The sequence below is a fragment of the Silurus aristotelis genome (genome assembly GCF_946808225.1).
Source record: "Silurus aristotelis genome assembly, chromosome: 8".
Lineage (NCBI taxonomy): Eukaryota > Metazoa > Chordata > Actinopteri > Siluriformes > Siluridae > Silurus > Silurus aristotelis.
The window spans coordinates 17,424,054-17,449,307 of NC_139581.1; the positions used below are offsets into that span (position 1 = coordinate 17,424,054).

Below are 25,254 nucleotides of genomic sequence, written 5' to 3' on the forward strand. Positions count from 1 at the left end.
TAGTTGAACGCATTTAACTTTTCAAACGCATACACATATTAGCAAAACGCATTTTCTTCATTCGTGCCCAGAAAATAACATTCAAGGAACAAACAGTTCACCCAGTAAGGAGCTACTCATAAGTGCCGTTTGTGGACACTGGGGAACTCATCTACTGGTCTGTTTATTCAAATAGAATTTTCCAACATGATTAATTTGAACGTTCATTAGGTATATACACAAAAAGCTTGACTTATGAGGAAAAGCTGTTTGACAATTTTCTTAAAAATAACTACTGAAATGTAACCAGATGATGAGTTCGCCAGAGGCCACTTTGAAAACAACTTTTTTTTTCAGTTCCACAGGTTCATGCTTGTCCTGCAGTTTCTTGTCTCGCCTTACCTTCGTGTAAGCTTGGACGTGAGTTTGCTAAAGAGGTTCGAGGTGGCGCGGGTGCGGGCATGAGGCAGCGGGCTGGCATCACGGGACAAGGTGGGGGAGGCTGGTGGAGCATGTACAGGCACCCTGCGCTCCCGGAGCTGGCCACCATGGAAAGTGCTGCGAACAGTTGAGCCTCGACTCAAGCGGGAACGTTCGGCTGAGGAGGATGTAGCCACCCCCGCCCCAGATATACTGTGTGTGGAGGGAGAGGCTGGAGGTAAACGGTGAGAATGTGAGCTGGGGAGAGAAAAAAACAAAAAACAAATATTCAGTCATTGGTAGCACATGACAAACTGAGTGCAGTACTGAGAGTGGTATGAGAAGATATCAAGCAGATGAGGTCTTCAATGGCAAGGCAGCATCGTCAAAATCAATCAAGCGTGAATGCGCTGAGTCACCCGGCTATGAGCTTTCTCTCTCTCTCAGTCTCTCACTTGTTCTCTCTAAGGACAGACACAGGCATTTCTCCTGAGCAAAACACACACATGGCTGCGCGTCTGATCATTAGACAACAAATACGGTGAACTGTGAGTACCAGGGAAACATGTGGAGGCACATGAGATGGAATGATAAGGTAGAGAAATGGAAGGAATGGTGATTGAGAGCAAAGACTAAAGAGAGATATATAGAGAGCTGTATACGAATGGCTGCTGAGATGCAGTAGTGCTATTTAGGGCTTTAATTATCAGATCTTGGCAACTGGACCAACCTGCTCTCTCCCCCCCAACAGTGATGCTCACTTTGCACATTAACACTGCACTAACAGATCTCACACAGTGCCTCTGCCTCGCCACTTGCCTTAGGCCACTTCATTTAATGCTCTAAATAACCCTGCACTAATAGAGCTGCCTCCACCCACACCCTGAAGCACAAATCTGACTCCAATGGAACCCCAGATATTCATTTTTAAGCCTGGAAGAAGAGGCGAGTATATCTGCAGACCTTAAACAGAATATTATTTATCGATGCAAAAAAACTAACATCACTGTGCAGCCAATTCATTTAATAATGAGTACACACACACACACACACACACACACACACACACACACACACACACACACACACACACACAAAAATCATGTTACCTGTTCTCCTTGCCGTTCTGCAATAAGGAGTGTCGATCAGTGCTGGAGCGGTCTGTACATACATATGTGTTTCTGCGAGTCATGGCACTTGCTGATACGTTGTTCTGAAGGGGACAAAGGGAAAAAATTGTGTTTTTTTAGGACATCTGTTGCATAGACATTTTAGTACATTTTGTGAATACTTATGTCACAGCCTAAATGTTTTTGCAATTGATACATTTAACACTTGCACCTATATCTACCATACTGCACTGCTTCTTAATTTCAGCCTTTTTTTCAATATGATCTACTTTAACAACAATAACTAAGGGCTTATGTAATTTATAAAAAATGTATCAGACTTAAGATGAATTACATGACTCAGATTTGGTTCTGTTGTAGATTCAGTTAGAATTTAATAGCATTTAATGCCATTCTTAACACTATATTCGAGCACAATGACTTTGCATTCTTCTTCAACCAATCAAACAACCAATAGGCAACATGATTAAATCGTTTTGTTTACTGAGGCGACGACGGCTTCCTTGCGGCGGTCAGGGATCTCTGCTTTGTTAGGGTTGTTAGCTGTGCTGACCATAGGGCTGGAGGGCGGGATGCTACGACTGCCCACCACACTGCAACCTGCTTTTCTCGTGGCCAAACGCTCCTCCTTTAAGTCTGACTCTCCTGTGCTGGTGGGGCTACGTTTAGGGTGTGCTGTTGTCACTGCAGGACCACCTGAAAAACAAACCAAAAAAAAAAAAAAAAAAAAAAAAAAAAAAAAAAAAAAAACAAAGATCACCAGAGAGCTAACAAAAATTTGTGATATTCAACCACATGAATCTTATAAAAGATTAGTGAAAGTATATGCAAAAAAATTGCATCTTTAGTCAAGTCGAGGACTTACAGAAGTCACTGTGCCGTCTCTGACGTTGGTAGGTGGAGGCACTGCGTTGGGGTTTGTTGTGGGTGGTGGAAGCAGAGCTGGATGAGGAGGTGGAGGAGTGCTTACTGGTACCATTGGTAATTGGACTGGGTCGAGCACGTGCTAAAGACAGAGTACTACTTGATCTGGAGTCACTGCCATCCTATAAAGAATAACAGGAAAGTCGAGTTAAGAGTGAAAGTCTCTCACACACACACACAAACACACACACACAAACACACACACACAAACACACACACACAAACACACACACACAAACACACACACACAAACACACACACACAAACACACACACACAAACACACACACACGAATTACAGGAGACTCACCTCGCTCCTGCGACTCAACAGCAGGTAAGTAGCAGTGATCTCGTTGTACTTCTGAGTGGTCAGTGCTTCCTTGATCTCATCCCGGGAAAAGCCCATCCCTATCATTACATCTGGGAAGGGGAGAACAAGGAGACTCAGGTTAACATTTAAAGACAAAGTTAAAGACAAAGGCAAAGATAGAGTCAAGCAGTAAAAACAATCCCAGCTCCTATTGATCCACCATATTTGTTTGAGTTAAACTCAGGCCTGATTAAATACAGAGAAAACTTTAGAAAACGGCAGAGACATAATAAATGTCTGACGAATTTGTAGGTATCAATTACTGTTTTAAATGAAAGGAGAATAAGATCGAGAGTGAAATTTGAGCTTGTGGCTGCTTGCGGGATTCTCTACCCACCACCTGCTTCCCATTATGATATATTTTGAAAAGCCTGATTTAACCCCAAATGATAACATTATATTATGATTCTTTCTCATTGAGGACACTGAGAACTTCACTGCAAGCCAAAACCTTTTTAAAAATCAGTCACCAAGGAAATGAACACTTTCAGAAGAATCTAAAGATCAAAATGCTAAATCAGGGTCAGTAGAAGCATGCTTTCTGCTTTTTTTCCAGCTTTCTGCATTGGCCAAAAAATAAAAAATAAATAAAAAATGTAAAAACAGACAACTCTTACCTATCCTGTCCGGGTCATTGTAGTCCTCCACAGGCTCTACATGTGGCTTCAGCTCATCTGCCTCGTAGCCAACATTCATCCACTTATCTTTCATGATTTGCTAAAGGGGAGAAGCAGACAGCACTAAATTACACCACACAGACAAAAATGCATCTAGCCGTTGGCTTGAAACTTGTTAGAAACTGGTTAAGGGATTAGTTTTATTTGGCAACAGCAATTTAACAAATTAAATCAGACAAAACAGTCCCATTTGCACACTGTTATGCTGAGCACATTAACTTCAAATAACTTGCTGATAAGAGTAACCAATAGTGCTTTGTCCACCTAAATTCCTCTATCATCAAGGTCTATGTTCTATTTTTATCCTGTGGTCAGCGTCAATAGTGCCTGTTGAAGCTTTAAAAACAGTTTCTTCACAGAGGTGAAATATTTCATCCCTTGTTATTAATCTGCACATTTCCTCACAGATTGATAAAGCCCACAGATACACACATGTATTTTAAATACATTGTTAGAAACCTTATTGTCATAAACATCTAGTCCTTCTGTAATCTTCAGTACTTAATGTTCCATCGACTATTTAACTGAAAAATCTATCATCAACGTAATAGGCAAAGTTTACTTAAATGGTACTTGTAGTCTAGTAGTATAAAAGATCTTCCTTCCTTCCTTTCTTCTTTCCTTTCTTCCTTCTTTCTTTTACACTTTTATGTTAGTACATTATTCCATATCAAAGAATAATAAACCAAATAATCAGTAGTTCCAATGTAACCAAATTCCACACTACTGCACTTGTTACGTAATGTAAAACATTACATTATTTGTTGTGTGATATGCAGCAGTGAGTTTCTCACTTTTTTATTTTGTATATCATTGAGTTTGCTAAATGCTAACAAACAACACTAACTCAAAGCTCTACATTTATTTACCTTCACATTTATGGCATTTGGCAGACGCCCATATTCAGAGCGACTTACAACTAAGCAGTTGAGGGGTAGCAGGGCCAGCAGTGGTAGCTTGGTGGTGCTGGAATTTGAAACCTTGACGATAAGTCCAATGTCTTAACGACTGAGCTACCACCTCCCACCGCTACCGCCTCTAGCTGCAGTGTGCCCTCCTTACCTCTAGGGTACAGCGCTTGGCAGGGTTGAGCACCAAGAACCTGCGTAGAATGCTTTCACAATCAGTGGACATATAGAATGGCACTCGATACTTTCCCCTCAACACCCTCTCACGCAGCTCCTATCGGAAAAAGAACAGAGTCCAGACTTTAACTATTCTAGCAGGTAAGGTTAAGCAAGGGCAAACAACAGCCCCAAGGCAGCCAGGTGGTCAGATTGCTCTGCATAAACATGTACAAATAAATCATGATCCACAAACAGATCAAACGTGGGCAGAAAAATCAAGGAGAAAACTTGTTCACCTTGAGGTTCTGGCCATCAAAAGGCAGTGATCCGCTAACCAGTGTGTACAGAATGACCCCCAGGCTCCAGATATCCACTTCGGGCCCGTCATACTTCTTACCCTGAAAAAGCTCAGGGGCGGCGTAAGGTGGGCTGCCGCAGAACGTGTCTAGCTTACTGCCCAGTGTGAACTCGTTGCTGAAGCCGAAGTCTGCGATTTTAATGTTGGAATCTGCGTCGAGCAGAAGGTTTTCTGCCTGAGACATAGCAATGAAAAGAAAAAAAAAGAAAAAAAGGAGGGAGAAAGAGAGAGAGAACAAGTATGAATAGATAAAATAGCAGAAATAATGTGATGCAAGACCTGAAAGTATGTGTAACATGATAACATGCAACTTTCAAAGAAACAGACGGCACCAGAAACAATAATAACCTTCAGATCCCTATGAACAATCTTCTTCTGATGACAATAGTGGACTGCAGATACAATCTGAAACAGACAATACAAAGATCAAACTAAAAGAATATTAAAATAAGCATTACCATTACCATTCAGTTGTCTTTTGGTATGACAGGAAAAAAAGAAAAATATATACAAAGAGAAAAAAAAACCTTTCTATTTCTATATAACAATATACCGAATAAGCAAAAAGTAGTCTGTCAGTCTACTTTAAAAAAAAAAGGTAAAAAAAAAAAGGTTAAAAAAAAAAAAAAAAAAACACTAAAGCCTTGCCTTTATGGCAGCGTAATTTACCTGTCGAAATTTAGCCCGTGCCTCTTTTTCCTTCATTCTCCCATGGGCCACGAGGTAGTCAAACACTTCACCTGTCACATAGTAGGAGAAAAAATGATTTATTAAGACATCATATTACTTTGCATTACACATATACAACCCCAGTTGAAAATAAATAAATACAAATAAATTGCAACTATCCACATATGCCTCTGTATGTAAATCTCCCTTGTAACTGTAAATAGATACGCATATAAAATATTTTTAAAATATTTTCATATTCACAATAACATAAATGATAAATATGACACAATAAGATATTAAACATTAACACCCAGTGGCGTGCAAACAAAAAGAGCTGAGCTTAGGGCATAACTAATATGACGCACACGTTATTTTGTTATGCGTGTGTCTTGGCCAGGAGAAATATCGTCCGACTACGTGTTTGAGCTTGTAAATGACACAGCTGGAGGTGGTACAGAATGATGATAATGTAATGCTGTATACACTCTACATGTACATGTGAGAGCAAGTTTTTCAGATTTTGGTTAAATATTTAAAACAGAGGTGAGAGTGAAAAACAGAGATCTGAACTTTTAAAACTGTTAAACATCAAGACAAAGTCAAAATACTGAGTATAGTAATACATTTTAAACATTAATTTCAAATATATGTAATATATGTCATTATAATACCGAACCTTAAAATATCATTTTATACCACACCATGCAATTTCGTACAAATAGCATCGGTTTTAAATGCCCTGTTGACTTTAAATACCTTCCTAAATGAATGTACTTCAATTCAAGATTCAAGTAATTATCCACAGCGTCGCCTGGAGAGTTTCTTCGCCTTCACATTGTGCATTAAAATCATATAAAGATTGATATCCCTTATGCATTAGTCCAAACCAACTACCTATAAAACTTTCTTTCGGCTTCTCCCGTTAGGGGTCGCCACAGCGGATCATCATGTTTGATTTGGCACGTTTTTACGCTGGATGCCCTTCCTAACGCAACCCTCCCCATTTATCCGGGCTTGGGACCGGCACTAAAAGTGGCTGGGGTTGGTTCCCTGACCGGGGATCGAACCCAGGCCGCAGCGGCGAGAGCGAGGCATCCTAACCACTAGACCTCCAGGGACCCACCAAACCAACTACCTATGCTCCCTAATATTGCTCCGTAAATTGTCCTTGTCGTTAAGGATTGTGAAAAATGTTAATGAATGTGTATTAATTGTGCAAATGTAAATAAACCCCAATATTCTACAGTGTATTAATAAAGAGGAGGTAATGGTTCTGTCTGTTCTTGATTTCACAGTATGAGTGACTTGTGTTCCTTACCACCGCTTGCATACTCCATAATAAGGTACAGTGTCTTCTCCGTTTCAATCACTTCAAAGAGCTGAACTGTGGGGTGAAAAACAAACAAACATTGATTTAGAATCAATTCAGAAAAGCATTTTTCATAGCCTGCTTCTAGACTATTCATTAATTGGAGCTCTTTAATAAGAAGCTAGTCACGATTCTTCCTGTAATCAGGTATTCTTTTAAGTATGATGGTGTGCACACTTCATTTATAAAGTGTGCACACCATTCATAAAAAAAAAAAAGAATCTTACTGTACTATTAACAGCCGACAGCGCAGTGTGCTGAATCAGGTGAATCACAACATTTACAAAAAAACAGGTTCAGCATATGCACATTATTCAGAGGTACACCATCATGGACAGTATGATTATTTCCTGCTATTTCAAACCACTTTTCTTAAGGTCAAAATTACAGCTTGGAAGTCACAGTATGAAAAGTGGCTGATGCATATTGTAATTAATTGTTAATATTACGCTGTTTGTGTACCACAGGGATTTATACAGTCCCTTTTTGTGAGTTACTAAAGCAATTCAATTTACCAAGACCCTGTTGAGGGTTTCTGAAAATCTGTGTGTGTGTGTGTGTGTGTGTGTGTGTACTTCTGTAAGTTTGTGTAAGCATCATGTTTCAAATAAGATGAGGAAACCATATACCCTGAGCATACTGCATAGTCCACCCATGCTGAGAATAAAACTGCTTAAAAAAGATCAGCTTATTTTGAGAAAGGCTAAAGACCTGAGACAAAGGTGACTGTCCAGATCTCACAGTCATGCCATCCATCTCACGTACGCAGAACCTCAGCTGTTGTAGAGCTAGCGATAAATCACTGCAGCCTTCAATGCGTGGATGAAATAAGGAGTGAGGATGAATTGAAGAGTGGGGTTGCACATGCTTAAAAAGACTCACCTATGTTTGGGTGGTTAAGGCTCTTCATAATCCGTACCTCACGAAAAAGCTGCAAGAGAAAGCAAAAAGTGTTTTGAAGATAAGAAAATAAATTGTATTCAATTTAGTACCATTTCTTATCTTATGTAAATATTCATTTTTTATATATATATATATATATATATATATATATATATATATATATATATATATATATATATATATATATATATATATATATATATATATATATATATATACATACATACACACACTGCAAATATTTATAACTTTTTTTTTATGCCTCATTACTTTATTCTCCTTTTTCTTCTGGCTGTTTAATATTGTTTAATGTTTAATATTTGAAATTTGCTGTTTTAAAAAGGGCACGTGTGCAAACAACATTTGGTGCAACTATTCAATAGCATGGTAAGAATGCAGCATCAGCCAGTGCATAAAAGTGCACATATATTATCCATATATAATAAATGTCTGGTAATGGTTCAACAGCAGCTATTTGCGCAAAAATATTTGTGTTGTATTAGTGTGAGTGTGTGTGTGTGTATTAATCCAGATACTTATTGAGAAGTAAAATGGCTTATGCAAGTACCCAAATGAAAACAAATTTAAAATGGAACCCTTCTTCTCTATGGTAAAAGGATGTTCAGTTTGAGCAGGTAGAAATGCTGGGAGTCACTACAACGTGTATGATTACCGTGGAAATCTCTCAAAGACAGTACTATAAGCAGTGGGAAAAAATTAATGCGGTAGCAGTGGGGGCAATGCTTGCTTTGCACTCCTAAGTATTGAACCTCAGTCTTGTTTTGCTTAAGATTATTTAATTCTGTAGTATATTGCAGTACAAAAAAAAAAGGAAAAGTCCAACAAAAAAAAAGCAAATGTATACCACTATCGCAAAAAAAAAAAAGAGAGAGAGAGAGAGAGAGAGAGAGAGAGAGAGAGAGAGAGAGAGAGGGGGAGGGAGGGAGGGGGGGATAGACAGACTGAAAGGAATGTGAAGATAGCTGAAAGGCCATTTGGTATTGTTAGTGCTCATTCTTTCCAAACACACAAAGTCACCCAGGGAGCGAGATAGCAAGAATAAGAAGAGAAACAAATAAGTGTCTATGTTACCGAGAAGAGAAACAAAGAATTACACTAATTGTTTGCACACTTTCAAGAAAGCAAATTTCATGAAAGCTTCCATAATAACGAGGGCATTTGTTGTGGAAGATTTCATTAAAGTGAAGCCTTTTGTGGTAATTGATTTCCATAACAAATAAATATGCAGTGAATTTGGTCTACAGTAATCTACACTACAGAGAAGGTAGAAAGATTCTTGAGAACTTCTTCAAATAATTACTAATAATAGTTATACTGACTATTATTAGTAATTATTTGAAAAAGTTCTCAAGAATCTCAAAGAATTGTTTCTCTTCTCAGTAACAGACACTTATTTGTTTCTCTTCTTATTCTTGCTATCTCGCTCCCTGGGTGACTTTGTGTGTTTGGAAAGAATTCAGTCAGCACCAAAATGTCCACCTCAAGTACCTTCACAAAGTATCTTTGATTACAGGGTGGCAGAAAAATATAAAGACCATTAGAACGAGGAAGAGCTCATGAGCTCACATGACTAAAAGCTTAGCATTCATGCCTGGTGAAAGCCCAAAGAAGAACAAAAGGTCTCATGAATTGTTGTAAATATAAATGCTTTATCGCTTTACCATCTGCACTCTTAAAATATTAAAGAACTGCTTTTTGATGTCCAGCCATGGATTACATTACTTTGTCCATGATGAAATATTTTCCTCCTGGAAGCAGAAGCTTTTCTTTACATGCTGAAATCATGAATGATTCCCTCTATGATACCTGCTTAGATCCTATAATAATCTTCTCTTCTCTTTATGTCAACACACTCTAACCTGAAAAAACTGGTATCTGAGCAGGTCTGTTCCTTATTTATGTCTTTTAGAGATAAAAGATTATAATCGTCCTTACACTTCACTCCTGTTTAAAAAAAAACAGCTGAAAATAACACTTCAGTATGAAGTTTGGAAGACTACACCTACTTGTACACAGCTTGCAATGAACTTGTGTATGCACATATACATATATATATATATATGGATCAGAGAGAGAAAGAGAGAAAGAGAGAGAGAAAGAGAGAGAGAGAGAGAGAGAGAGAGAGAGAGAGTGTGAGAAAGGGAGAGAGAGAGAGAGAGTGAGAAAGGGAGAGAGAGAGAGAGAGAGAGAGAGAGAGAGAGAGAGAGAGAGAGAGAGAGAGAGAGATTGGTCATGCATTGGTTAAGTGTAAAAAAACAACAAAAAAAACCCCAAAGACAAATCATTAACATCACTGTGTGCTCTTACAGGAAACCCACAACCGTTTATAGTTATATATGATGTTATAGAATGTCCATGTGACACATCCTGTTTTCACTTACATTATAGCACCTATAAACAATTATTCCCTCACCAGTCTGTTTTTCAAGCTCTGGATGTTTTGGCTGCCGATAGTCAGAAGGTCAAGTCATGAATAGTTTAGTATTAAACTGTAGCTTGCAATTGCATGCTAGAGCCTCTGTACAAGTCTCGGTTAATGAGTTGTTACCACAGAAATTATAACATTAACACAAATCATAGATATATTTGAATGCGTTATAGTCAATACTACTGTCAAAGGTGCTGAGCTAAATTGAATCAACCTCTGACCAATCAGATTCGACTGTTAGAATTTTGTATGAGATCAAAGCGGATGCAGAAATTTGAATCCGCTGCAGTGTTGGAACTCAATGACCAACACTGTGATCTGTGCCAAATATCAGTTTGATGAATGGCTGTGATAGGAAACCTACTGAGTCATCAAATACGGACTTTACTGCAAACTGAGAAATCTTAGCAAGTGAATATACAAAAGCAATGGGACACCTGATTTTTTTCCAGTCATATTTGGTTCTTCCCCCAAACTGTCATCAAAAAAATTTGGAGGCAAACAATTGCATAGGACGTCTTTGGATGCTGTAACGAAATTTTAACTATGAGACCAAAACCTGTTCCAGCATGACAAATGTCCATGTGAAAAAAGTGAGCCCCATGAAGATATGGTTTACATGGGTTGGAGTAGAAGATCTAGAGAGTGCTGTAATAGAGCTTTGACCTCAACCCTATTAAACATCCTTATTTCAATCCAGGCTTCCACATTCTACATCAGTGCCTGACTTCACTAACACCCTGTGGCTGAATGAGCAGAAATCTCCAAAAGCACACTCAAAAAATCTAGTAGAACTTCTTCCCAGAAGAGGTTTTTATAACAGCAAAAGGGGGCTATTTTACGGTCAGATATTCACAGATTTTTGTCCCATTTCTAGAAATATGTACTCATGCTTTATAGGATAATGCAGCTCATTTCCAACATTTACTTCCATATTCTGTATTTCACATCAACCTTTATTGATTAAGAATTAACCAAAAGACTTATTGGTCACACATTCACACAATACTGTGAGAGACAAGGTGCATTAGATAATGTTAAGAGGATTAGCAGCATACACAGGGCTTACACATGTACACAAGCCTGTACACAAGCAGAGCTCACACATGTACACACACATGATATAACAAAAATGAATAATGTCTGTTTGAAACATCTGTCAAGTTCAGAGTCAGGTGGTGATGCTAACTCAGGACAACACCAAATTTCATGTCCTTATGATGCCTGCCACACCCTTCCTCTACAAACACTTGCAGACACACATCATCTACAGGGACTGAATTACCGAGACAAGCTCATCAGCTGGTCACCCGAGCACTAAAGATAATAAACCTGCTAGGCCACAACTCCTCCCTCTATTTCTCTCTTTGTACAGCCCTTCCTCCTTTTCTGTCTCTTAAAGATAGGACTTCCTGGTTCACTTCCCAGACACTAGCCATACGTCACTGTTACTATGGTGATCCAAGATTACAGCCAGCCCAGTCCCTCTCTGTTGTCGCTCTCTTTCCCTGTTCCACAATCTCTCAATTTCATTATACTTCACTAGCATGAGGCACTTCTACTTCTATCGCTCTCGTCTTTGTCAGACAATTTCCCCCCAAACCCAGGTTACAGCAAGACATTACTAATCGAGCCCTGAGCCGAATTCCATTGTTGTGTTTTTCCTCTTTCACAGTCCAGTAGGATTAAGGATTTACACAAAGCATCTTATAAAGTTGTATCAGTTTTTTTCCTCTCTCTCTCAGGTCTATGCTCATTCATCCACAATATTGCTGTTAAATAAAGAAACCTGGCATTCAATCAACATTTCAGTTCGTTCCAAAGATGTTGAGTTCAGGATTGTGAGAGGAATACTAGAGTTCTACAGAACCGAGCAATTGAGGGTTAAGGATTGTGCTCAAGGGCCCAACAATTGTGCTCAAGAGCCCAATGATTTGAACTCATGACCTTGTTATAAGAAGTCCAATGTCTTTCACCTCCCAATACAACTGTATGCTGTCAACTCTGAAATTAAGTAATAAGGGTGTGATGGTCAGGTGTCCACATAGTAGATAAATGATGGACTAGCAAAACACTGGCACTGTTTAAGTGACAGTTGCTTAGTTACAACCAACATGATTGTAAACATTTTATAGATATTATTGTGCTCCCTGACACAGCTGCTGATGTTGAAACTGTAGTTACAACTAATTTATAGGTTAAAAGTTTCTGACTGTGTAGCTACTTTAATTACTTCAAGAGTCTAATTGAGACTAATTGTGTCACACAATAAGCGCCGCTTTAATAAGAACGCCTACACACCGGCTCATTCAGGTTGAATTAGCCAGCACTACAATGCCAAATACAATGACAAAGACACACAATTTGAAAGCACTACTAATAAACTTTAATTTCATTTTCATGTCAAACATCCATGCAACTGGACACCTGAACAAGTTATTCCAGCCATCAAAGATTTAGTTTATGTGACTTTGTTCCTAATACAGCCCTAGATTTCTGTTCCTGGTTGATCTACAACTCTTGTTTGTTTTGAAGTGCTTTTCTGCTCACCATTTATTAAGAGTGCTTATTTCAGCTACTGTAAATGGTAAATTCTCAACATGTCTGCCTTGGTGTTGCTTAAAGCTATTTTTATGTGAATATTCCTGCATGATTATGTATTGTGTATTACTTTTTTTTATTTTATTTTATTTTATTTTATTTTTAAGAAATTATATTTATATTAATATATTTATATATGCACAAATTCAAAACTACACTAACATCAAATCATATAGATTTTTTTTTGCTAAACTCTGATATCTAGAACAGAAATAACACCAAATAGAGCTGTACAGCATATTTCTAGCTTCTCTATCCCTAACACTCTCTAACACTCTTCCTGTTCTGGAGAATTAGGCTAAATATACATAATACAGGGAGGCACATTCTGCGCTCAAGCTTGACGTACTGTAGTACATGGTGTGTGTATTTTAAATAGACAAATAATATTTTCCAAGGAAATAATTGGGTGACATGACTCACAAAGCAATACAATGACTTCATTTTGTAGTGCATCTGTGCCTGGTTCTGAATACTAGCAATCTGTTAATAATCATAAAAGGAAAAAAATCTCAACCTGTTTTCCAGTTTCTCCAACATTTTACATACTTTAAAGACATGAGACACCATTAAATTTACAGAACCCAACAAGAAGCAAGTCCAGTCCATCAAAATTCAAATGGATTCATAATCGTTATCATGTTTATACGCCTAATAAACAAATAGTACGTTTGGTGTCTTGTTGCCTTCCATGGTTGCTTGCTTTCTCAATATCTTGTTTCTATATCACATCTCCTTGGAGGTCCCCACCCCCCTGAGTTCTGATACCCCCATTGTCTGTCTGGAATGTAGCTCCTGCTGCAGGAACTTGAATGAAGGATACCCAACCCCCTATCGCCCTTCACCCTAGTGGCCTCCCAAAGCGCCCCCCCACCCACCCTAAATTTTATTAAAGCAGCACTCCTATGGTCCAAAAAACAGCATTATCTCCAACCCCTTCCAGTAGGTAACAATCTAAGACTTGCAGAAATCTGACTACTTGGAAAAAGACTATGATCAGCTGATTGGGTCTTATGACTAAAATGGGATGAAAGGTCTAATGGAGAAAGGAAAGAGAGAATGAAGCTCCTGGCTCACATCCAGTCCTGTGTTTGAGGCACCTCTCAGATTACACAGTATTCTATTGCCTGGTCAGTTCAATGGGGCTTAGTCTTAATCGATACACTTTGACAGTGAAGAGCATTATCTACAGCAGTGGCCATGTGAGTAAGGGATGGCACATATAAATCCTCAAAGCAAAAGGCCCACCATGGTACTTTGCTTAATTTATTTATTAGGCATTAGTGTGTAAAACTGGTCGTCAATCGTAGTTCGTTTAAAAAAAACCCATTAGTTAAATAGCCTGTTTTGGGATGGGGCTGGGCAGAGAATGTTTATGAGAACAAAACATACACATAGTCTGCTGTAGCTGCTTCCGATCTGGTATTCTGGTTTTCACAAGAGACAGTAGACTTTTACAGTTGGTTAAAAAAAATAAGATAAAAAATACAGCAGCTCTGTAGAGACGAATGCACACACTGCCCTGTTTTTAGTCGTTCAATACTTTCTACAGAAGCAGCACTAACTCTGTTGCATAAGTGGCAATGAGAGCAAATAACCAATTGATGGGGAGTTGAAAAATGATGGGGGGAGGGGGGCAGTGGAAAATGGAGAGAGAAATGTGCAATAATGTTTTCTGTTTTGGGGATTTGTAAACCATAAATATGTTTAGAATGGTGAGATCTAAAACAAAAGTAAAACAAGATGAATTAAAAGTGCTACCACTCAGTCAACTGATCACGAGAACACTGGGTATTTCAAATGCTACACAAATAAGACCGTTATACTGCTATATAAACAGGGTACAACACATGTTAATCCATGACTATTACTATCTGAAGCACATGAAATGTCTCTATATTGGTATATTTGTGATATGCTTAGTAACTGTGAAGCTCATTTGTTTGTGGGTGCTGTATTTTGTTATTCCTCTGTGAAGTTAGCAGTTTTCTACCACAGTGACCACAGGGGACATTGCTAATGCAATTACAATGTTGCTTAATAGAGGAAAAACATCAACACTCTGAAACACAAGTAATAACGGTCACAAAAAAAAAAAAAAAAAAAGAGGAGCACTTCTTTTCAGTCATTTTGGTCAAATTGTCAGAATATGTTCAGTAGTATAGACAACAAACACAATGCAGCTATATGATGCACTAAATTATGGCAAAAACATGACTTGACTAGTACACAATATGCAAAATGACAAGCATAATGGCACCCATGATGGTGTTACCTTGCAAGTTGACATTTGTGCTCGAGCAGAATGCACAGATGACGTGAGAGAATGAGACTAAAGGACTTAAACATTGATACATCGCTCTCAATAGCCATTAGCAAAGATAAATTCCCACTAGTGCAGCAGTCAGCAGGCGGTCTGACGGCCTTGTGAGTAATGTAAAAAACCGTCAAAGTAAAAAGAGAACAACTTTTTATTAAACGAAATTCAAAGCAAGAAGAGTAAATTAAATCAAATGTATCCAAATGTCCCAATAAAATATAATTTGCATTATCATAAGTTATATTTTGATTGTTGTGATCACTGATAGGAAAGGTTAGATATTTCCATCAAGTGCAAATCGAGTAGGAAAAGGTATAAATGAAGAGAAAAAATTAGTCTGAGACAAAGAAGAGGAAGTGAGAGATCTAACTAGCTGACTATCTACAAGAAAAGGGAGTGGAGCACTGGTGATCTGGTGCACGCCAAACAAGAGATATAGTGCTGATGAGACAGTGAAACTGTAATACTGCAGTACACTGGACTACATCTCTCTGCAGGGGCTCCACACTCCACCACCCACCCAAGCACCACCCTGCACCAGGACACATATACATATACAGTATATACATATACACACATATATATACATACACACACATACAGTACAGACCAAAAGTTTGGACACACCTCCTCATTCAAAGAGTTTTCTTTATTTTCATGACTATGGAAATTGTAGAGTCACACTGAAGGCATCAAGGGCTATTTGACCAAGAAGGAGAGTGATGGGGTGCTGCGCCAGATGACCTGGCCTCCACAGTCACCAGACCTGAACCCAATCGAGATGGTTTAGGGGTGAGCTGGACCGCAGAGTGAAGGCAAAAGGGCCAACAAGTGCCAAGCATCTCTCGGGGAACTCCTTCAAGACTGTTGGAAGACCATTTCAGGTGACTACCTCTTGAAGCTCATCAAGAGAATGCCAAGAGTGTGCAAAGCAGTAATCAAAGCAAAAGGTGGCTACTTTGAAGAACCTAGAATATGACATTTTTCAGTTGTTTCACACTTTTTTGTTATGTATATAATTCCATATATAATTTCACATGTGTTAATTCATAGTTTTGATGCCTTCAGTGTGAAATCTACAATTTTTATAGTCATGAAAATAAAGAAAACTCTTTGAATGAGAAGGTGTGTACAAACTTTTGGTCTGTACTGTATGTGTATGTATGTATATATATATATATATATACAGTGAGGAAAATAAGTATTTGAACACCCTGCTATTTTGCAAGTTCTCCCACTTAGAAATCATGGAGGGGTCTGAAATTGTCTTCGTAGGTGCATGTCCACTGTGAGAGACATAATCTAAAAAAAAAAATCCAGAAATCACAATATATGATTTTTATACTTTTTATTTGTATGATACAGTGCAAATAAGTATTTGAACACCTGTCTATCAGCTAGAATTCTGACCCTCAAAGACCTGTTAGTCTGCCTTTAAAATGTCCACCTCCACTACATTTATTATCCTAAATTAGATGCACCTGTTTGAGGTCGTTAGCTGCATAAAGACACCTGTCCACCCCATACAATCAGTAAGAATCCAACTACTAACATGGCCAAGACCAAAGAGCTGTCCAAAGACACTAGAGACAAAATTGTACACCTCCACAAGGCTGGAAAGGGCTACGGGGAAATTGCCAAGCAGCTTGGTGAAAAAAGGTCCACTGTTGGAGCAATCATTAGAAAATGGAAGAAGCTAAACATGACTGTCAATCTCCCTCGGACTGGGGCTCCATGCAGGATCTCACACCGTGGGGGTCTCAATGATCCTAAGGAAGGTGAGAAATCAGCCAAGAACTACACGGGAGGAGCTGGTCAATGACCTGAAAAGAGCTGGGACCACCGTTTCCAAGGTTACTGTTGGTAATACACTAAGACGTCATGGTTTGAAATCATGCATGGCACGGAAGGTTCCCCTGCTTAAACCAGCACATGTCCAAGCACGTCTTAAGTTTGCCAATGACCATTTAAATGATCCAGAGGAGTCATGGGAGAAAGTCATGTAGTCAGATGAGACCAAAATAGAACTTTTGGGTCATAATTCCACTAAACGTGTTTGGAGGAAGAAGAATGATGAGTACCATCCCAAGAACACCATCCCTACTGTGAAGCATGGGGGTGGTAGCATCATGCTTTGGGGGTGTTTTTCTGCACATGGGACAGGGCGACTGCACTGTATTAAGGAGAGGATGACCGGGGCCATGTATTGCGAGATTTTGGGGAACAACCTCCTTCCCTCAGTTAGAGCATTGAAGATGGGTCGAGGCTGGGTCTTCCAACATGACAATGACCCGAAGCACACAGCCAGGATAACCAAGGAGTGGCTCTGTAAGAAGCATATCAAGGTTCTGGCATGGCCTAGCCAGTCTCCAGACCTAAACCCAATAGAGAATCTTTGGAGGGAGCTCAAACTCCATGTTTCTCAGCAACAGGCCAGAAACCTGCCTAATCTAGAGAAGATCTGTGTGGAGGAGTGGGCCAAAATCCCTCCTGCAGTGTGTGCAAACCTGGTGAAAAACTACAGGAAACATTTGACCTCTGTAATTGCAAACAAAGGCTACTGTACCAAATATTAACATTGACTTTCTCAGGTGTTCAAATACTTATTTGCAGCTGTATCATACAAATAAATAGTTAAAAAATTATACATTGTGATTTCTGGATTTCTTTTTTTAGATTATGTCTCTCACAGTGGACATGCACCTACGATGACAATTTCAGACCCCTCCATGATTTCTAAGTGAGAGAACTTGCAAAATAGCAGGGTGTTCAAATACTTATTTTCCTCACTGTATATATATATATATATATATATATATATATATATATGAATATATATATATATATATATATTCAACTGCATGTATTCATTGTAGTCACTAAAAGAAAGTCATAGAGGTTGCCAAGTAACTCGTTTAAAAATTAACAATTAAAAAGTAGGCTGTGAATTTAAAAGGGTAATAAAAGGTTCCAGCATGACCACAGCACCGAGTGATATTTAGCACCACATACTTGCTTAAATGTAGTCGTTACCCTGCCAAGATTTTAGACATGAATATCTTAATGTTCTTTTGAATTTCACTAGTGCTGGTCTTCCATCAGAACATGTCAATGTAATCTTTGTGCCTATTATGCAAATCTAACCACTGTTGGACTTTTCCATGCACACCCTAAGATTACAAAAAAAGAAAGAATGAGCAAACACATTTGCTTATTATAAAATGTACAGCTCACCAGATCCATGCTGACATTTAGCCATGGATTCATTTCTGTATGTAGCTTCAATGAAAGAAATCATAACAACAGACTGGATCAGTCCAGATTTCATGCAAACTGCGGAGATTACACAATGCAAACGATGGTGAGCTTGGGCTGTTCTCATCAGTTCATCACCTGACATTGCTTTAAAGCATCGTCCAAAGACACCAGAGCACAAGAGCTTCCAATCACAACACACAGGTCAAGGTTTAAGTTTTTTTCAGTTTTTATTTAAGTATAAACCTCTGAAGTGGAATTCTTTGTGAATTATACTCGACCATTTCCAGACCTTGTCACATTTAGTTATATGTAAACTACAATCAAATCAAATAGGCAGATAGGTTCTGATTCTTACCTTTTGCAGGCTGGTTGGGTTGAGTTGGGTTTTGTCAATTATCTTTATCGCGACCTGAAAATAATATGCAACGGTCATAAGTGACTTGAAAGGGATGACACAGTAATTAACATATGCCTTGCATATAAAAAGGGCACATACTTTCCGTATAGCAGAATGCAAACACTGTCTGTCTCATTTGAGAGAGAAAAAACCCTAGATATTACGTCTTCTATATGAGGGATGTCCTTATCCAATCTTGAAGCCCTGTTACACTCTTATTATTCATTCATAGAATTGTATGTAATGATAAGGACATTATCATGGTAGCTGAAAAACTCATTACAAAAAAACCTGTCAGCATATCAATGAATATCAGGTGATTATAATGTTGTAACTTGGGTCTTAAGTAATGGGTAAAAGCACAGGTCAGGTTCAAATACCTATAAATAACACTGTGAGGCAGACAGCACATGGGAGACACAGACGTTTTGATGCCCGCTGGAGAAAATGCCAATTGCAATAAAACGGTGAGAATTTGTGTCTCCTATCAATTTTAGCATAAAGCTATCTGGGTATTGAGCTATTTGCGAGGCGATGTTATCTTCCTTAATACGGTACAACAAACATTAGGCTCATTTATCTTGATAATAAAGAAATATGGCAATAATAAATGAACAGCCTATTTTAATGATGGAAAGCGAATTCATGGCGTTTCTAAATCTCTAATGGAATTCCGCAAGCCGCTGTAGGGTACGGAGGCTGGACGTTGTGTACACTGGCGAGATCGAGGAACGGGCTCGAAAGGGAAAATGATCGTTTAAAGTGTTTTGAATTTCACACATCAGGTTTTTAACAAATCTTGACTAACATTAGTTGTGTGCCTCACAATTAACCTGGCTCTTTAACTTGTTTTCTTTTTTCCACAAAGTGAATTTAATTTAGAAATAGAAACATGGAAAAGAGCCAGGTGTTTAAGACCGAGCCAAATTCAAGAAAAAAATTGGACATCCCTTTTATGGATCTACCGTAAGACTGAACACATTATATAAAACATTACCTCTCTGCCAGTCAGGATGTGGCGTGCCAGCTTCACTTTTGCAAAATTGCCTTTGCCAATGGTTTTGAGCAGCCGGTAGTTGCCGATGTGAGGATGCTCGTCCGATAGGGAGGCGATGGAGTTGCGGCAGCGTGCACCCAGCGAGCGATTCGACCAGGCTGAGCCCTTGTCCGAGCGACTGGCAGACAGTGATGCATGCTACAGAACGAACAAAAACAGTACAAATCACAAAATTGTTTCTCTGGATATAATGGCTAAATGTAACCGGTTTATGAAGTGTACTTTGCTGGGCAAAACATGAAGAACATTGGACATTTGAATAGCACTTTTTCAAGGTGTGTAAATGATCTCTCCTGCCCAAGCTGCTAATAGTTCCTGAGGTTTGAGGTTCAGTCCTGCATCTTGGTGCCTGCTATCATTTAAGATCTAATCTACTCTGGAATGTCTTACTCTATTAAACCGGGCTTGCACTTTGATGCTAAGTGTCAGAGCAGCATTCTTTCCACCGTGTTGAATTTTCTCATGTTGGCCCACGTGAACGTATAGTAAATTTTGGGGTGACGTATGCATTCAATTAGTCCTAGCCCAGTACTCATTATACTTGCAACATAGTAAAGAGATAAGATATCTCAGCACATAGTCAGCTCCAGAATTACACCTGTACTTTATTTGAACATACTGAAGCTCTTCAAAAACACCTTGTCAGTAAGAATATAGAGTCTAATAGAATTGGATTTGATCTCAATGTCCTTAATAATCTGCAATAACTAAAGTTTTCTCTTTAGCTACCAATTTTGTGACATTTTCTCTTTTATAAAGCTTTACACAAATTTCACTTCTATTGCTAAAAAGGTGCCTGTGGCTTTGACTATGACAGTAAATATCAAGTCTTTACCAATGGTATAAATATAATCAGGAAGTGGTGAGTAAGAACGGATCTTGTTTAAATACTTGAATACATTCCAAGGCTTCTTTTGCATTACATATGGCTGATAAATACCTGAATAGAATGGCTTTAAGCCTGTGCTCACAATAGCAAGAGTCAAAGTGACAGGCAACAATTTATTTATGTAAATGTACGTGCACGAAGTGATGCCATGATTTCAGTGACGGAGGTAAGCGACAACGCAAAAGTGGATTTTCTCAAGTCTATGCAAATCAGGTACGAGTCAGTAGGTGGGGGGAAATATAAACAAGTGGTTTAAATACTTCCTCGGACTAATCATGAAGCTGCTGTGGGCAGACATTTCTTCAGTTCCCCATTAACTCAACTTTTTTATTAAGCTATTAGTTCCCATGCACAGCACATTACTGCATTACTGTGGCTACTCAAAATACTTATTGCTTCAATCAACTTACCATCAGCTAATAATGATAAAAGTTCAGAATATTACACAGCACTGCAAAAATTGTGTGATTTAGAAGTGTATCATTTATTTGGTGCTTAATTATTTCGCTTTACAGACCACCAAAGTTCACTGAACTGAAAAAAGAAAAACATTTAACAAAAAAAAAAACACGAAGGAAAAGCTGGACCGCATACCCGAAAGCGACAACAGTAACACTGGCTACACACTCACAAGAGAAAACCCCCCACAAATGACTGAAGGTTTACTGGCCCATGAATATCCGACACCATTTCCATTAGTCCAATCATTGTGAAATGGATTGAACTCCTCCACCGCCCACAAGGGCCGATCTCTTTACTACTGTGTCACTTCCTGTCTTCCAGAATGAGTATCACCTTCAGTCCTATACTTATTTCTTATTAAACAGGAAGACCAGGTGCCTTCACAACACTTCATGTTCTCACAGGTTTAAACACGTTTCACACACAAACTGTACCTCTCTTCAATCACATTGGCATACTTTTCCATCTATTGAGTGTCCCCTTCCACCAGCCCACCCCCTTTTATTTTCCCTTTCAAGAAGAGCACATCGATTCTCTCACAGCCTGCCTTTTTGATTGCCACACCAATTTATTCTGGATTGTGGGGGTAGAGTGATGGATGATGGGGTTAGGATCAACTGCAAGCAGAGCTCCATTTGTAAAAGCAAATTGGGAGGAGGGGAAAGGATCTCCACACCCAGGGCACACCTTGTACATATCAAAAAGATGCCAAATTGACGGTGCATTTCAATTCTTCATTATTAACCCCATTGTGCTCAGAAAAAGTGATCTGGGAATTAGCCTACAAAGCAAGGAGGAACAACCAGAAAAACAACAACCAGTTTTCTGTTGCTAGAACGGCTCAATGTGGCAGAAATCTGAATTCAAACAAGAGGATAAACATCTTTAAATGGAAAAGATGTTCGCCGATTGTGTGGAAACAAAAGGCGTTCTAGGCGGAGCGGACGTGACGTTAAACCCAAATGAAGTTTCTTTATTCTCCGCCGCCATTTCTACATAAGGAACTCTAAATCTTTCCAAAGTAACTTGTCTCATAAAAAACATTGAAACATCTGATTTAAACATGCCATTAACAACATTATGCTTATTCGCTCTCATTCTCTCGGGCGAGCTAGGTGGAACGTCATCGTGTTCTAAACCACATCAATCTTTTCTCGCCACAAATGACGCTCGACTGTAGTCCTCTGGTGCTTCGGTCCACACCCTGATGTTGGACAATAGACCTTTGCTTTGAGCATCATCCTGTGTGGTGTAGGACACGAAGACCCATGAGGGTGTCAGGACAGGTCAGGGTTTGCACATTTAACCATGCATCCTGCTTCTCGACCACTTCAATCAACCCTTCTCCCTCCATTTCATGTCCTGTTTTTCATGTTGGCATTGCAGTTAAAACTTGCACAGGCCAGTTCCTCATTCTCAACTCTTCTAGCTTCATATATCTGAAAGTGGTGACTTGACAACATGCACCAGCGATGCTACAGGACAGGATGTCATGGGTATCCACTTTTAGAACTACAAGGGTGTGTGTGTGTGACCTAAAGAGGCATTATTATTTTTATGTCCTATTCTGCTGATGTACAGTGGAACCTCGGAGCTCGTGGCCTCAGCGCTTGCTACCTCGCATGCTCGCAACTTTCATTCCGACCGGCGACTCTCATTCAGATCGGCTCGTGAGCAACCGCGAGCTGCTCAAAACGCTAGTTTTAACATTTCTAATCAAGGTTTATCTCATTAAAATTGTCTAATAATTAGGTGTTATGGAGTGAAATAGTGTTATTTACTCATTTAAATCGATTTCGTATAGTGTTCTTTGGGTTTTTACTGGGTTGGAAGGGGCGTATCAAAAGGTTTCTCTTCTGTGATTTTTTTTTTTACATAAAGGGTTGATCAGTACTTCGTAGCCGAGTACAGCTTTATTTCATGGTCACTATTTAAAAGTGTACAATGATAATTTGTCTATTTGGAGCCTCTTTCCTGAAGTTTCCACTCATAGAACCTGCTAAAGTTGAGTCGATATTATTGACTTGGAACCCTGCAATAAATGTTTTTATAAAACATTTTTAATGGAAATAATTATGTTGATTATGCTAAAATGTAATAATTGATTTTCACCACTTTAATCAAACCCCTTGGCCACACATAATGTACCCCACATTGGGAACCACCGTCTTAGATGAACCTAAAAAACAGCCAAACAGCAAAGCTACTGATTCCGCCCTGATTGTACAACTAAAATGTCCGGGTCTAAATAAAACCCAGAACTGTTCGGTTTCCACTGTCGACATGACAAAACATCCCTGCAAAGTAATACCCTGCTCCGACAGACTAACTGCCTGAAAGTCTGTGACAGGGAGCACTCAGATGGCTTGGGAAGTCTCACCTTGGCATGTGATCACAGAGCCAAACAAAAAGCCCCAGCTGAGACCCATCTGGTAAGTGTACGGTGCACAGAGAACCCATCCCCCCTACTTCATCGCTCTCGCCGAATACACAAAGGGACGCCACCAGCATCAGCTGTCAATCGCCACAATCGGCACAGCAAACAGAATCATGATGCAGTCCCTGGACAGGCAAAAGCAGTGAATCATGCTGTTTACAGTCAGCCGTCCTTTTAAACTACTCAAAGGTTTGTGGTTTTGATAATGCTGGAAGAAGCAAGGTAGAACATGTGCAGCATCAAATCGAGCCGGTTCATCAGGCTTGTTGCCGTTGCAGCAAATCAATACTAAGTGCAATAACAATTTTATTAACACGCTCCTGGTGCAGAACTGGAATTCAGGAAATCACTTGTGTCGTGTTAATTATAACTGGAAAAACACAAACACTAGCGGATATACACCACATGGACAAACGTACTGGGACCCTGATTTTTACAGCTAGGTGGTTCTTCTGTTACCATAAAGTTGGAGGCACACAATTGTATAGTATTCCTTTGGATCCAGTAGAATTTTATTTTCCCTTGATCTGAACTAGGAGACCCAGACCTGTTCCAGCATCTGGTTAACATGGGTTGGAGTGGAAGATTTGGGATGAAAGGAAATGCTGACTGCACCCCAGGCTTCCTCACGCTACATCAGTACCTATATTACTATAACTATACTATGGCTATTGTGGCTGAATAACCACAGATCTTTAAGCACACTCTAAAATCTAGAGGAACACCTTCCCAGAAGAGTGGAGGTTATTATAACAGCGAATAGGAACTGAATGTGAAATGGTGTGTTAAAAAAGCACATAAATCTTATGGTCTAGAGTCCACAAACATTTTGCACTGTTACTGATTGGGGATGATTTACTTTTGACAGCAGCAGTCTCACTACACTTTCAGCAGGCAGCATTTTTTCAGATGCATGCTGTGAATGTGGGCAGCACCCATAACTGTGTGCAACGAAACGTGACAGTGCGACGCTGCTATAATCAGCTGTTCTTCATCTTGTATTTCCTAAAGAGGTCATACTGTGACGTATTGGTCTCCTATCGGTCACTCGTCTTCACGTGAAATGAAGGTCAGAGTTCACCAAATATGAACTTTGTGGCGCAGCTGAATGTAAAACTTTATTGCACTGAGCTGGTGCTTCTAGACTCCGCCATTCATATGTTGAAGAGGAGTCAATGGAAGGAGAAGTGTAGTGTGACCACAGCTTTAGGGAATAAACTAAGACATGCTTCTATAGCACATATCTCCCAAAGCTTACAATGGTTAATTTATTTAACAGGGAAATGTCACACTTGTACACTACCGCCACATTAATCTGGATAGATCCAAAACCGCTGTCTCTATGTGTAAAATATAAGAAGCTATACTACTCCATACTCTATACTGCTCTAAATCTGGCTCTTTTAAACCTTCCTCATTTCCTTCTCCCTTGCAGCTCCATTCTCAGCATTCTTTTTCCTTTTTCTTCACATGTCCAAACAATTTCAATCGCACCTCCGTCACATTGTCCCCAAAA

The 25,254-nt window shown here is 39.1% G+C and overlaps 1 protein-coding gene across 7 annotated transcripts in view; it reads right to left on the reverse strand.

Annotated features, from left to right (window-relative positions):
* mark4b (MAP/microtubule affinity-regulating kinase 4b) overlaps positions 1 to 25,254 on the reverse strand; it is a 39,320-nt gene that overhangs the window by 7,680 nt on the left and 6,386 nt on the right. For 6 of the 7 annotated variants that reach the window (XM_083549300.1, XM_083549299.1, XM_083549304.1 and 3 more), the window contains exons 2-15: positions 19,891 to 20,088; positions 18,852 to 18,905; positions 7,848 to 7,896; positions 6,915 to 6,980; positions 5,594 to 5,664; positions 5,273 to 5,329; positions 4,863 to 5,099; positions 4,562 to 4,681; positions 3,440 to 3,539; positions 2,763 to 2,872; positions 2,395 to 2,575; positions 2,014 to 2,225; positions 1,509 to 1,612; positions 382 to 657 (exon numbers count right to left, since the gene is read on the reverse strand). In XM_083549300.1, the coding sequence (XP_083405426.1) occupies positions 382 to 657; positions 1,509 to 1,612; positions 2,014 to 2,225; positions 2,395 to 2,575; positions 2,763 to 2,872; positions 3,440 to 3,539; positions 4,562 to 4,681; positions 4,863 to 5,099; positions 5,273 to 5,329; positions 5,594 to 5,664; positions 6,915 to 6,980; positions 7,848 to 7,896; positions 18,852 to 18,905; positions 19,891 to 20,088 (1,835 nt within the window). Of the gene's footprint in view, positions 1 to 381; positions 658 to 1,508; positions 1,613 to 2,013; positions 2,226 to 2,394; positions 2,576 to 2,762; positions 2,873 to 3,439; positions 3,540 to 4,561; positions 4,682 to 4,862; positions 5,100 to 5,272; positions 5,330 to 5,593; positions 6,491 to 6,731; positions 6,981 to 7,847; positions 7,897 to 18,851; positions 18,906 to 19,890; positions 20,089 to 25,254 lie in introns of those variants that run through there. The other variant, XM_083549303.1, reaches the window with a different exon arrangement.